This window comes from Cricetulus griseus, assembly GCF_003668045.3.
Source record: "Cricetulus griseus strain 17A/GY chromosome 1 unlocalized genomic scaffold, alternate assembly CriGri-PICRH-1.0 chr1_1, whole genome shotgun sequence".
Classification (NCBI taxonomy): domain Eukaryota; kingdom Metazoa; phylum Chordata; class Mammalia; order Rodentia; family Cricetidae; genus Cricetulus; species Cricetulus griseus.
Genome location: NW_023276807.1, coordinates 166,292,071 through 166,305,421, shown reverse-complemented (window position 1 = coordinate 166,305,421; position 13,351 = coordinate 166,292,071). Strand labels below are relative to the sequence as shown.

At 41.8% G+C, this 13,351-nt stretch overlaps 1 protein-coding gene across 1 annotated transcript in view; it reads right to left on the bottom strand.

Annotated features, from left to right (window-relative positions):
* LOC100771469 (polycystin-2) overlaps positions 1-13,351 on the bottom strand; it is a 39,680-nt gene that overhangs the window by 16,539 nt on the left and 9,790 nt on the right. The window contains exons 3-6 of the mRNA XM_027388483.2: positions 5,263-5,396; positions 3,613-3,863; positions 2,234-2,458; positions 103-331 (exon numbers count right to left, since the gene is read on the bottom strand). Of these exons, the coding sequence (XP_027244284.1) occupies positions 103-331; positions 2,234-2,458; positions 3,613-3,863; positions 5,263-5,396 (839 nt within the window). The remainder of the gene's footprint in view (positions 1-102; positions 332-2,233; positions 2,459-3,612; positions 3,864-5,262; positions 5,397-13,351) is intronic.

The following is a 13,351-nucleotide window of genomic DNA, read 5'->3' as shown; positions in this document are numbered from 1 at the left end:
AGAGAGAGAGAGAGAGAGAGAGAGAGAGAGAGAGAGAGAGCAGGGAAGCTAGAACACAGAGAGGAGACACAGCAGCTCCATTGGCGTTTCTCTCCAACCTACCACAACAATCCCAACATCCAGACAATTCCAGAAACTCCTGAAATAGTGCAGTCTGTGAATCCGAATCTCCAATATCTCTTCCACCACATAGTAAAGGATAAAGAAACAAAAGATGATCTCACAGGCTGCCAGGAAGAAATCAAAAGCTGTGACATAGCGGATCAGTTTCACAGGCTGAAACTGCCAAGAGGGCACCACACCACCTGTCGCTGGGAACTCAACCAGTAACCTGCATTGAAAAAGAACAATTGAAGTAACAATGTATGATAGAATTCAGGAAAGAAGGTAGGTTGCATCCCTGTACTATGAGGTGAAAACCACTGCCCTGGGTTTCAGAAACAGGGCATGCATTTTGTAACTATGAAACATTTATTCAGCAACTATGTAACATCTAATTAGCTCTTCAGTTTGCTAGTATCCTACCCTTGAAAGACTGTTTATCTAAGACACTCAACACCCACCTGCTGTCTGGAATAAGACTGTCCCTCTTTTATATTAACACAGCACTGGGTTTTACTACATTCCTAACTTAACTGCAGACTTTTCTTGCCAAATTCCACTATGCAACTATACAGGTGTCACAGTGCCAAAGTTCAGTGGTTCAGGAACTAGAATGACCTTCTGCATAACTAGAATGAGGGTCTCTAACTCTATAGTTTCAAAAGCCCTCAGTCACATGCCTGGTATCACAATGTCCTCCATAACAGGACAGCAGCCAAACCTAGAACCCAAGCTTCTAAGACACATTGCTCCAGCAGTGGCAATGTCAAAGCTGGGACTCTGGAAAATGGGAATTCCTGTCAATTCGCCGTCAGCTTCCTTATTTGATGTCAAGTTCCAGCGACAGCCAGGATAACTCAAAAAGCAATGGGTCCCATTCCAGTGAGTGGCCCCTGTGTATCACAGCCTCTCTATTCCATGGAGGCTCTGAGCCTGTTAACCACCTAGGAATTTAGAAAGAAATAGAGTGATTGCCCTGATGGGGCCATCTTTGAATTCTAGGAAGGAACAACCCATCTTTGAATTCTAGGAAGGAACAAACCACTGAAGACACCCTGAAACCAAACATTTTCTAGTATGTCAGAGTAGCGTGTCTATTAGAACCCTCTTCAAATCAACACTGGCATCATTATGAAAAGCTTAATGGCGATTGTGATCAATTCTCATCCATTTCTAGCAAGATCTACTTGCTTTTAAAAGGTGTTGTGTTCAGCAAAAGTTGATAAGTACAAACACTGGCAAAGTTTAATTGCCTGTTAAATCAGAGTTGAATTCAATGTGAAAATTATTACAGAATACTAATATTACAAGAACATGTCCTTACTTCCTATGGAAATATATGTGCAGATGACCAATGGGAATGACCTTGGGGTGCTGCTGATGTGACATGTCAGGCAAACACTAAATAACTATTACCTTGCTCAAGTCTATTTTAAGCAGCACTTACTATTTACAATGCTACACAACTTGTTTCTCGTGTCTATCTTTGTTGAATGCAAACTTTCCAAGTGCAGGGACCTTTGTTTCATCCTCTGGCATATCCAAACAGCCTAAAACAGTAACTGGCACCATATATCCAAGACCAGCTTGTTGAATGCAGAGAAAGATGAGGCAACAGAACCTTTGGCACAGTTTCCAATGGTGGCCGTGGCAGGAGCATCAGTCTATGCATGGAACCTGATGTGTCATTTATGAGTCTTACATACAAAAGTGTGTAAAAGTGAAGGCACTCAGGGCGAGGAGACAAGGAATGGTAGCCAGAGGACATGGTGATAGAGGGTGGCTATCCTTATAATGGCTGAAGATATTGGAAAAAACAAAAAACAAACAAACAAAAAAAACAAGCAGAACAACAGAAACCTACCTACAATGCTTTGAACGGACAGGATCTAGAAACGGGATAAACTTGTCCAGAGTTAAGGCTCTTTCCAAGCCATAACACTCCAGGGTCCTAAATCCCTTCTCCAAAATCAGTCTCACAAAACCTGCAGTTACCACCCGTCCCTTGGTCTCAGCCTTGATTCTCGGTACCTCCCTCCAGCTGCAAGAAGGATTTCTCTAGTTCATCTCCAGAAATGGATGTGCAGGTAACTACCCCAAAATAGGATGGCTGTGAGACCACAGTACACACCTGACCACACAGAACAGGTTAATGTTCGCGTTGTACACTGAAAAGTCAATGAAAGTTGCTCGGGTTCCCCGGTCCAGCCAGAAGTTTTTCCGGAGACCAGCAATCTGAGCGGCCGTTTCCTCCCTGGTTCTGGATAGATCCAAGTAATAGCCCGCTCCACTGTAGGTTGCAATGATTCCCCAGTGGCTGCTCCCATTCAAGTCCTTTTCACTTGTGTAGATCCACCTAATTAAATTAAATTAAAACAACAGATTAAAGTAGTGAATTAGTGAATCCTCACTGTTATTGGCCTCAGTTTGGTAACGAGGGCCCTGAGGCTTAGTAAATTTGATTATTCCCAGTGTGTTTTGCCTTAAGAATCTAGAACCCACACTAGCTAGACCTGTCTGTCCACAGAGCCTGTGCCACCATGTCCCCACCATACTCTATCTGATGAGGTTTATATTCCACAAAGGCCCCAGTGAAAACTGTAGACAAAAGGGACATGTGCAGTAAGTCACTAACTGTCTCTCCTTGCTTCCTATGACATGAGATGACACCTGTCTTAGAGGTATTCTATAAGATGGGAACGAGACACATTATGAACAGGGCCTGTCACAAAGTAGCTGTATCAATGCCTCTTATCCATGGTGTGAGACAAAGTAACATTATAGAAAAAGAATCTGTATGTCAGCAATCACATTATGGAGGGAGTGGAATAAACATGAGGGGAAATAAATGAGAAGTCACAAAAAAGAGTAGAAACAGTGTGAAGGAAATCCATTTTAAAGGTTCATTTTATTTGTATAGTATATACTGTGTGTGTGTGTGTGTTTGTGTGCTTGTGTGTGTGTGTGTGTGTGTGTGTGTGTGTGTGTGTGTGTGTGTGTGAGAGAGAGAGAGAGAGAGAGAGAGAGAGAGAGAGAGGATGTGTGTGTGTTCGTGTGTGTCACATGCACAGAGGCCAAAAGAGGACACAAGATCATTCCCTGAAACTGGAGGTACCGGTGGTTGTGAGCCTCCTGGGAGGAGTGCTGGGATCCAAACCATCCCCTGCAAGCACAACATGTGTGCTCTTAACCACTGAGACATCTCTTCAGTACCCCTAAGTTTGCACTTTAAAGAATTACATTCTGAAAACATGTATTTGCAAGAACTACTAAAGTGAGTTAGGGGACAATCCTGTTTGTCCTAAAGAAATAATACTGAGCATCCTGAAAGCTCTCAAGGCTGGAATCACTTCTTTTTCTTGGGTTATATGCTGGATAGCTCAGTCATTGTGAAATGTGCATTTAGAAACCAAAAGGAGACGAGAAAGAAGATGAGAGAAAACAAGGAGAAAGGGTCAGCTTGACCCAAACCACAGATGCTACCACTGGACATGCATCGCAGATCCTTACGCCGTTCCATTTCGAGGTCCAAATGGAGCCCTGTCCTCACTCCTCACAGAGTAGACGTCATAGCACTCTCTAATTTCATTTCTCAAGTCCTGAGGGATGGAGCAGGATCCGTTTCTGACCCTGAGCTGGCGCAGACGAGGCACTCCTAGCAGCAGGTTCTCGTAGAAAATGAAGGTCTGGTTGTCAGCCTGCGTGTGGTTGCTTTTCTGTGCCTTCCAGTACAGCCCATCCAGGAAGGAGCCTTCTGTGAACTGACACAAAGAATTCTGGGAGATCCAGACTCAGAGGCTGGCTGGCTTCTGCCTGGAGCGTATGTTTATAAGTCACCAAGTCTTTGAGCCTATAAGCGTAGGTCATGCTGTCACAAAGATTTGGGTTTGGATCTTACTGCCATTTGCTAGGTGTGGGGCCTTGCATAGGATTCCCTAAGCTGGGTTCCCACATTTGGGAACACTTTTCAGGTCAAGCACCTGACACAGTATCAATGTACTCTGATTTCTGTCTGGGACTAACAACAGAGACTCGCATGTTTCATAGATACATAAAGGCCAAGAACTTCACTTTCTCTTAGAAAAACAGCATCCCACATAACTATAACTCCAGAGTAAAAAAGGCAGGAATGTCAATTACCTTTTCTACTGGATCTTTTTCTACCTGGATTTTGCTGCACGTGGAGTCCTTCAACCCTACCCCTCCTCTATGTGGCTTGGCATTTATCATCATGGAACAGTGCATGTGAGAAGTTTCGTGTTTGTATGAAAGGCTCTTCCTTAGTGGAGAAAAGATCTAGTCATTTCTCCGTGCATTCATTACCGGGGCATCCATATTGAGACCTGCCATACTGAGCAGGGCAAAGGCCAGTACTGCACAACTGTGGGGTTTAACAACAAGTGTTCTTATGTGTTAAAAGGTTGCAGTGCCTAGTTTTCCCTATGCCTGAAACCACAAGCTCTGACTTCAGGGCTTAATAAGAATTTCCCATACTATTTCTCCTGGGAGAAACAATAACTTCCTTTTAAATATCCTCTCTGATTTTCCTAGGTTCTGAGCGCCATCAGGACTGGCTTAATCACTGTCCTGTGTTATTCATTGCTATTGCCTGCTAGTTGGAGCTTAGAGGAGGAGGCTAGGTTGAACTTTACAGTAGCAGACCTTTGAAATATGTCATATCTTATTAGGAGCTGGACATATTCTGGGAGCTGAAGGCACATGGCACTATCAACAAAGACACAAATCACAAAAAGTAGAGCAGTGTAGGACACCCAAATTTGCTACTTGGGACTTGTGTCAATCACCATTTACATAATTATGAATGAGTGACCAATAAGCTATAATGAAGCAGCAATCATATAAAACAAAGAAACAAACAAACAAAACAGGTCTTTTCTTCTCCAGCCATGTGACCATAAGGTAAGCACCCTGAATTTCACTTACCTCATTTACAAACTGTGGCAAACTTATTAGTACGTACCTGATAAGATCACTATAGACATTAATAGAGGTATAAAATATTCTGTGCAAAGTGCTTTCAACATTCAATAAATACCCAAAGGCTCAGGAACTCTAAACAACTTAATAATGAGTTGAACTTATGGTACCAAATGAATAGTTTTTGGAGACAGGGAAGTACTTTAGGTCATTTGTAAATACCTTCCAGAAGTCCTCCATCGAAGAAAGAGTTCTAAAGTTAGTTTTCTCTGTTTTAGACACTGGGGTGTCTATGAAAAGCTGTGACAATGTCCGTGTGTAGTAGTACACATTGGAGCTCATCATGCCATAGGTCACTGGAAGACAGAAAGAACTGAGTGAGCAACAAGAGGGAATCTACACACACATGCACAGCCGACAGCCTCCATAAACAGCCTGTTTCTGGTAGGTGGGTATTTTGCATAGATCAGTGTCCACATAAGGTCACCTCTTCCCTCCCCTGCCAATACTCTAGATTATCCCTATCTCTCTGCTTATTTAAGAAATATGCAGCATGAATCCTGGCCTATGTGAAACAAACAGGCCCAATACCGAGTACTGAACTGACTTCCAATGTGTGTGTTGTTTGACCTCCTACTGTCCCCTAGATCAGTCTTTGCAGCTATTGAGGCTGCTGTGTTCAGAACCCCACACAAGCTCTGGCATCTCCCAAGTCTGCATTTGTCTGTCTACTCCCCCGCCCCCTTCTTAGTTCTCCGAGACCAGTTCGCCATCCCTGTCCTCTCACAGCTCCAAGGCTAACCTCTACAGACTTCAACACCTGAGACCTCTGTCCCTTTGTGCATCAGGGGAGACAGATATACGTTGTCCCCTGGAGCCCTACACTCATCCATTGATTATCTAGATGCAAGATGGCAGGGGACCCTTTAGCCTTGGCCACAGCTGTTGGGAGAATCCATACTGACAACTATATGCCTCCCTATGTTGTCACCTATGTCTACAGTGGTAATCTTTCCCAAGGGGCTCTCCTCCTCTGTTGGTCCCTTAACCTGTCACATCCTTACAAATGGCCCTTTTGCATAATGTCTTCCAGAAACACTATGGCCTATGGGCTGAAGATTAATGTTCCAAAGAGGAATTTTGGGTGACTGTCCAGGCAGCGAGATATCTCTGTCAATTCTAGAGTTTATACATTATCCTTCTGAGGTCTTTGATGGAGTTGAAGACAGATTATGGTTATGGTTTCACTAGTTATTATAAAAAAATAAGTTACATATAAAAGTTTAGACTCACAAAGATAGGATAGATGAGAGAACATTTTCTTTAAATTTTGCCAAATGTTAATGGACTAAATATTATTAACTATAGTGCTTACTTGATAAATGTTCTGTTATATATAATTTTACTACGTTAAAGTTAAAACCTTTCTTTTTATTTAGACAGAAAGGAGGAGATGATGGGGGATATCCTTCTGTAAATATGTTTCTCTTATTGTTTGATGAATAAAACACTGATTGGCCAGTAGAGGCAGGAAGATAGGTGGGGCTACCAGACAAGGAGAATGCTGGGAAGAGAGGCAGAGAGGCCATGGAAGGAGACTCCATGTAGCCAAGGAAGGAGGAACTGGTCTGGACCCTCCTTCAGTAAGATAAGACCATGGAAATACTTATATTAATAGAAATGGGTTAATAATTAAGAGAGAGACAGCCAGTAAGAAGTCCTAGCCATCAACCAACAGTTTTATAATTAATATAGTGTCCGTGTGTTTATTTGGGCCAAAGTGGATGTGGAACCAGGCTAGAAAGAAACTCCACCTACAATTACTACTTTGGATTTCTACCTGCCTCTGAAATGTCAATCAAACCCTGTATGGGAGACTGTGATCCAAGTTATGGTGGCCGTCATGGATCATAATAATGGACCATGGAAGCTCAGAGGAGTAGACTTGCATTGCTGGACATGTTTCTTACTTCCTGAATGGCTGCTTTTACTTTACCCCTGTTCTGTAAGGTGTTATAAGTAGCTCCTCTATAGGATTTATGGGTGCTTTATTAAGAATAACTAACACCTACTTGATACAGGGATAACAGTTAAGAAATGTCCAGCTTTTCCTTTCTTACTAGTGTGCTACAAAACATCTATCAGAAACTTGGGACTTCCGAGCTAGCAAGGTGGCTCAGTATAGAAAGGCACTTATCACATATCCCTGGCAACCTGAGCCTAATTTTGGAAACCCATGTAAAAGTGAGAGGAGAGAATTGGAGTGCTCTGACCTTCTCATGTACACCACAGCATGCCTGTTTCCATACACACGTCTTAAATACATTTTGAAAATTAAAGCATTTAGCACTTCAGCAAGTACTGTTTTATCCTGGAATTATTATGATTATAGGTGCACTCTGCTGTAATTCCTATACTTTGCTAAAAACCAAAAGCTTCTAGAAGAAGGAATCTGTTTTCTGTGTCTTTTGACCATAGTGGTGAACACAAAGATGATTATTTCTTGATTCTGTAATGACTTGTATTAAACTAATTTTGTTTAAATGATTGGAAAGTCTATCTCTCTTGCCCTACTATTGTCAAGCAGTATATCAAATTAAGATTATTAAAGAAGAAATGTGGGTGACAGTGATCCGACATGAGTGTGTTTGAGAGTTCATCTCAAGCAATCACTTAAGCAAGAAATTAACAGAGACCCACAGTTGGTGCAATTGTGCAGAGTATATAAATAATTTCCAGTCCTTCACCTGCCTTTCTATGGTGTATCTAGAATAACAACAACGTTCTTCACATGATACATGACCAGCTCCCCCCTCCAACACCAGACTGATCCTAGTTCAGGATTTGGAATTCTAATCCAGTCAATGGCACAGTTATCAGACACGAGTATTAACAAGAAGTGACATCTCCCTCCAAACAAGGGACTCTCGAGTCCTCAGAAGTGTTCTGCCGGACCACTCACCTCCCATAGAGGGACAGGTAGAAGTGCCCCTGCCCTGGGCAGCAACGCCTTATGAATCCAGTCTATACAAGGGACAAAGGAGATGCAAAAGAGTGATGATGGAATAAATGGTTAGGTGGTTACTTTCAATTAGTGTGAAATTAGGATGTATTCTTTGGGGTACTGGCTTATATAGAATATTTTGGGAGTGTTTTACCTATTGCTATTGGAAGCTATTTGTGGATAGGTAAAAATTATGCACACCTAAACATGTTATAGACACCACCTTTGAAAGGTATCTCCTTTGTCTCCCATTATTCTTCAAATCAGATACTGGTGTTTGCTACTAAAATTCCATTATGTGTACAGCACCCCCTGCTGGACATCAGCAAATGATGCCTCTAACACTGAAGGACAAAACCGGTTGGGGCACCAAGAACTGTTTCTTAATTTTATCAAGATACAGCTGACCTAATTACCTGGGAGCAACATTTCTACATATGCCCAGGGCAGGAACATGTCAGAGGCAGCTCAACATCAGACAATCTAGGTGAGAACCTCAGACGGGCTCCACACAGAGTATCTGCCTGTGAGCTCACAACAGAAGGTGCTGGTACCCCTAGATCTTGAACAGCAATTAACCAACCTTCTTGAGTGTGAATTTGAAAATGAGCATAATAATACTGAAAGCTTTTTATGAACCCCATTAAAGAGATGCATGTGAAGGAAGGAAGGCATTTGCACAGTGTGAACAGGAGTGGAAACATGACAGCTACACGTCTTTCAGTGGAGGAAGTCCACTGGCAAAGTGGTACTCACACTCTAAATGAATTGCAATGAGAACACACACTTTGTACTGTGTGCAAAGGAAGATAAACATATATTTATGTGATACCAGGTAATGGATATGTATGAGTGTGTGTGTGTGTGTGTGTGTGTGTGTGTGTGTGTGTCATGTACACACATTCCATCTGCCACTTCTTCTCTTAACCCCTCATTTCCCATTTTTCCAAAAGAAGTCAAAACAAAATACATTAAAACACAGGCTACCCTTGAACACATTGGCACCAGAGTCAACTTCCTGAACTAATAGCCCAGGCACTAAGATGGACAGTTAATAAATCAGACCTCGACGGCAGTGGTGGCACACGCCTTTAATCCCAACACTCGGGAGGCAGAGGCAGGTGGCTCTCTGTGAATTCGAGACCAACCTGGTCTACAAGAGCTAGTTCCAGGAGAGCCTCCAAAGCCACAGAGAAACCCTGTCTTGAAAAAACAAAAACAAACAAACAAACAAATAAATGGGACCTCATGAAAGTGAAAAGCTTCTATAAGGCAAAAGACACTGTAATAAGACAAAATAGCAGCCTACAGAGTGGGAAAAGATCTTCACCAAACCCACATCTGATAGGGGGATGATTTCCAAAACATATAAAGAACTCAAGAAATCAGACATCAGAAAGCCAAATAATCCAATTAAAGAATAGGGCACAGATCTAAATAGATAATTCTCAATAGAGGAATCTCAACTGGCCAATAGACTTAAAGAAATGCTTAACATCCTTAGCCATCAGGAAAATGCAAATAAAAATGACTCTGAGATTCTATCTTGCACCTGTCAGAATGGCTAAGACGAAAAGCACAAGGGATAGCTTATACTGGAGAGGATGTGGGGTCAAAAGAACACTCTTCCATTGCTGGTGGTAGTGCAAACTTATACAGGTACAATGGAAATCAATATGGCAGTTTCTGAGAAAATTGGGAATCAATCTACCTGCTATATCACTGTTGAGCATGTACCCAGAGGATGCTCAATCATAGCACAAGAACATTTGCTCAAGGACATTTGCTCAACTATGTTCATATCAGCTGTATTTGTCATAGCCAGAAACTGGAAACAGCCTAGATGTCCCTCAGCCAAAGAATAGATAAAGAAAATGTGGTACACTTACACAATGGAGTATTACTCAGACACAGAAAACAAAACAAAACAAAACAAAACAAAAAAAAACACCGTATATACTCACTCATGGTGGATATTAGCTGTAAAGGATAACCATACTACAATCCACCAAGTCAGAGAAGCTAAGCAACAGGGAGGACTCAAGTGGGGGGGGGGGAACTAATGGATCCCCCTGGGAAGGGGAATAAGATAGATATCACAGGGGGACAGGAACAGGAGGAATCAGGTGGGGGAAGGATGGAGGGAGAGATACTGAAAGAGACAACTGACATTGGAGGCATCTTGGGAATAAACTAGAAACTTAGTACAATGGAAACTCCCAGGTGTCCACAAGGGTGACCCTAGCTAAGACTTCTAGCAATGGGGGATAAGGAACCTGATCCAGCCATCTCCTATAACCAGGCAAGACCTCCAATGGAGGGACTGGGACACCAACCCAGCCACAAAACCTTCAACCTACAATTTGTCCTGCCTACAAGATGTGCTGGGGTATATATAGGTGGTGCAGGAATTGTGGAAGTGACCAACCAATGACTGGTCTAGCTTGAGACCTATACCACAAGAGGAAGCCAATCCCTGACACTGCCTGGAGGGCCAGGACCCAGAGGCTAGATGGCCCAGAGACCTAGGATAGAATCAAACACAAGTAGAAAAAAAACAAAACAAACAAAAAACACCACAGACTACCAAACATTCATCATGTAAACTAAGAAAAGATGCCTTGAAAACAATAACAAATCAGCTCAAAGCAATCAATGATACTGTTTTGTTCATTATTCAGAAACTATAAGCTATCTATGGCCATACCACTCTGAACACTCCCTAACTCTGATCTGGTAAGTTAAGCAGGGTCAGTCCTGGTTAGTACTTGGATGGGAGAAACTATAAGCTTGAACATTCAAAAAAACAAATGCAATATAGCAGAGTTCCATCTACTGCATGTATTTCAATGGCTAGAAGCAAAAGAAAAAACTTCTAATTTCATGAGAGAAAAAGAAAACTGTAAAGTTTCCAGGAAAGCTTAAACAAAGGAGAGCAATGGAAATTTGACTGGGTTATCCTCTTATTAGAAAATAGGGCATTAAAATTTGAAAAAGGCAACTTAAGAAATTTTATAAGAAACCTACTTAATATAAAGTTAAAGAATGGAGGGACACTTGACATTTGCAAGCTTGGAGACCTGAGTTCAATCTTGGTCCCACGTGACAGAGGGAAGAGAGAACCAACCCACAAAGTTGTCCTCTGTCCACCACATGCATCCACAGCTAACACTTGTGCATCATATGTGCACACACTAATAAATATTCTCCAAAAAGAGTAAGTTAACATGCTGCTTACTTAGTTTTTGACAACTTGACACAAACTAAAGTCACCTGGGAAGAGGGAAACCCAAGCAAGGGATTTCCTCCATCAGACTGTCCTGTGGGTGTCTGGGGGTGACTGATGTGGGAGAGTTCATCCCAAGGTGGGTCATGCCACCCCGGGGCAGGTGGTCCGGGTTGGTATCCAGGAAGCAGCTGAACAAGTCAGAGAGCAGCGCCCCTCCCCCCACAGTCTCTGCTTCAGTTCCTGCCTCAGGATCTGCCTCCGGGTTCCCTTGAGGATGGACTGAAAGCTGCAATATGAAATAAACCCTTTTCTCCCCAGGTTGCTTTGTGGTAATAAAATCAAAGCAACAGAAAGTGACAGTAGTTTCCTATAAAGGCGATCAGGATAAGAGCACTGGATCTAAAGAAAAGATTGCTTTATATCGATAAATGATATCATAAACAATGGCATAGCTCTCATGAGTTCTTATGTATGAAATAACATTATCAAGATGTATGAAATGATACAAGTAATATAAAAATAAGCAAAATCACCATGGGAAACCCCAAAACGACCAACTTCCATTTAAGCAAAACACAAAGCAAAACCTCCTAAAACAAAGATTAAAAAAAGCCTATGCAGACAAAGCCTGAGTAGCAGGAGAGTCCCTCTTGAGTTGGCACCACAGAGCTTCTCCCTGGATCTGGCTCCTGAGCTGACCCTGAGGGAAGAGGAGTGACAACGATGCTCTCCTTGGCCCAACAGTAGTGAGGCTTCGGAACCTTCTAGGCCTTCTAGTTCCTAGCCTTCACCACAAACTGCTGTCAGCCTAACTGAAACTCTAGAAACCATCTTCCATGTCTGATCAGGTGACTCAGCCTCCATCACTGCCCAAGAAATGCCCAGCGACTGGCTGTCCTGTCTGCAGCCAAATCCTGTCGGATGGGTTGAGTCAATAACCATTTACACCAATGTTCCCTCTAAAAAATATAACCTTACTAAAGTAAAAAATGTAGCATTGACAGAAAAAAAAAAAAAAAAGCAAGCTTGTGGTTATAGTGAAAAATAAGAAAAAGCCAACCCAGAGATTTCTAAAATAAACAAGAAAACACAGCTGGTTGTGTAACTTCAGTCAGGTTTCTTTGGCTCTCAGTCTTCAGTTTACTTATTTGGCCTCATTCCCAAACTTACTCCATCTGAAAACATACTTTTCCTCATTTTGAAGAGCTTTAGTTGACCTGTTAAAGCTGTAAGTTTTTTTGGTTTTTTTTTTTTTTTTTTAAGTTCTCTTGGCAACTGATGTTCAGTCTGGAAGATTACTCAAAATCTAGACTTCCTTTGCATTAGAAATATGCTTGCATATGTGCCATTTGAAAATGCTGAGTAATTTTAATGGACATGTTAATGCAAAAGCCAATGTGGTTTAATATTTAAGTGCACTTCTGTGCTGGACAAACTCAACCTCAGTGTTCTGTGCTCCAGCAGCTAAGAACGTGGAAATCTGAAATATTCCATCTCATCGTGTATATAAGGAATGTAATATGCTGAGTTCATAGCAGTAAGATGATGGCTGCCAAGGATGGGGGGAAAGGCGGGTGACCCTCCAAGCCAGCCGTGATGTAACAGCTGAGAGACAGTGATAGGAAGGAAGCTGGCTTCAGCCAACAACTGAAATAATCAGGGTGAATTCTGAGACAATAGAAATCCTGTAAATTTGGATTGTGGGAGTTAAACCTCTGCACATTAGAAAAATAAATGAAACATGCGTATGTGCATGGATCTTAAGGCATATATAAAAGTTACATCTCATCAAAGCCATTTCCTAAATAAAGCTTTCTTCTTCCAAACGGGCAAAACAAAACAAAAAAACTGTCACTTTTAAGCCTGTTAGTGGTTATTTATTTTAAATGACTAGATTTTCTCCATTGGCAGCAGATTGTACTTTGCTATCTAAGATAATTACTTTTCAGAGCTGCAGCCAGACCATTATCTCCATAGTAGGAATTAAATTAAATACTCAATAAATGAGGCACATATACCAAGCACCAGAAATAAACGATAGGTTGCTAAAACAGATAGTAATAAGATGAAACTTATTT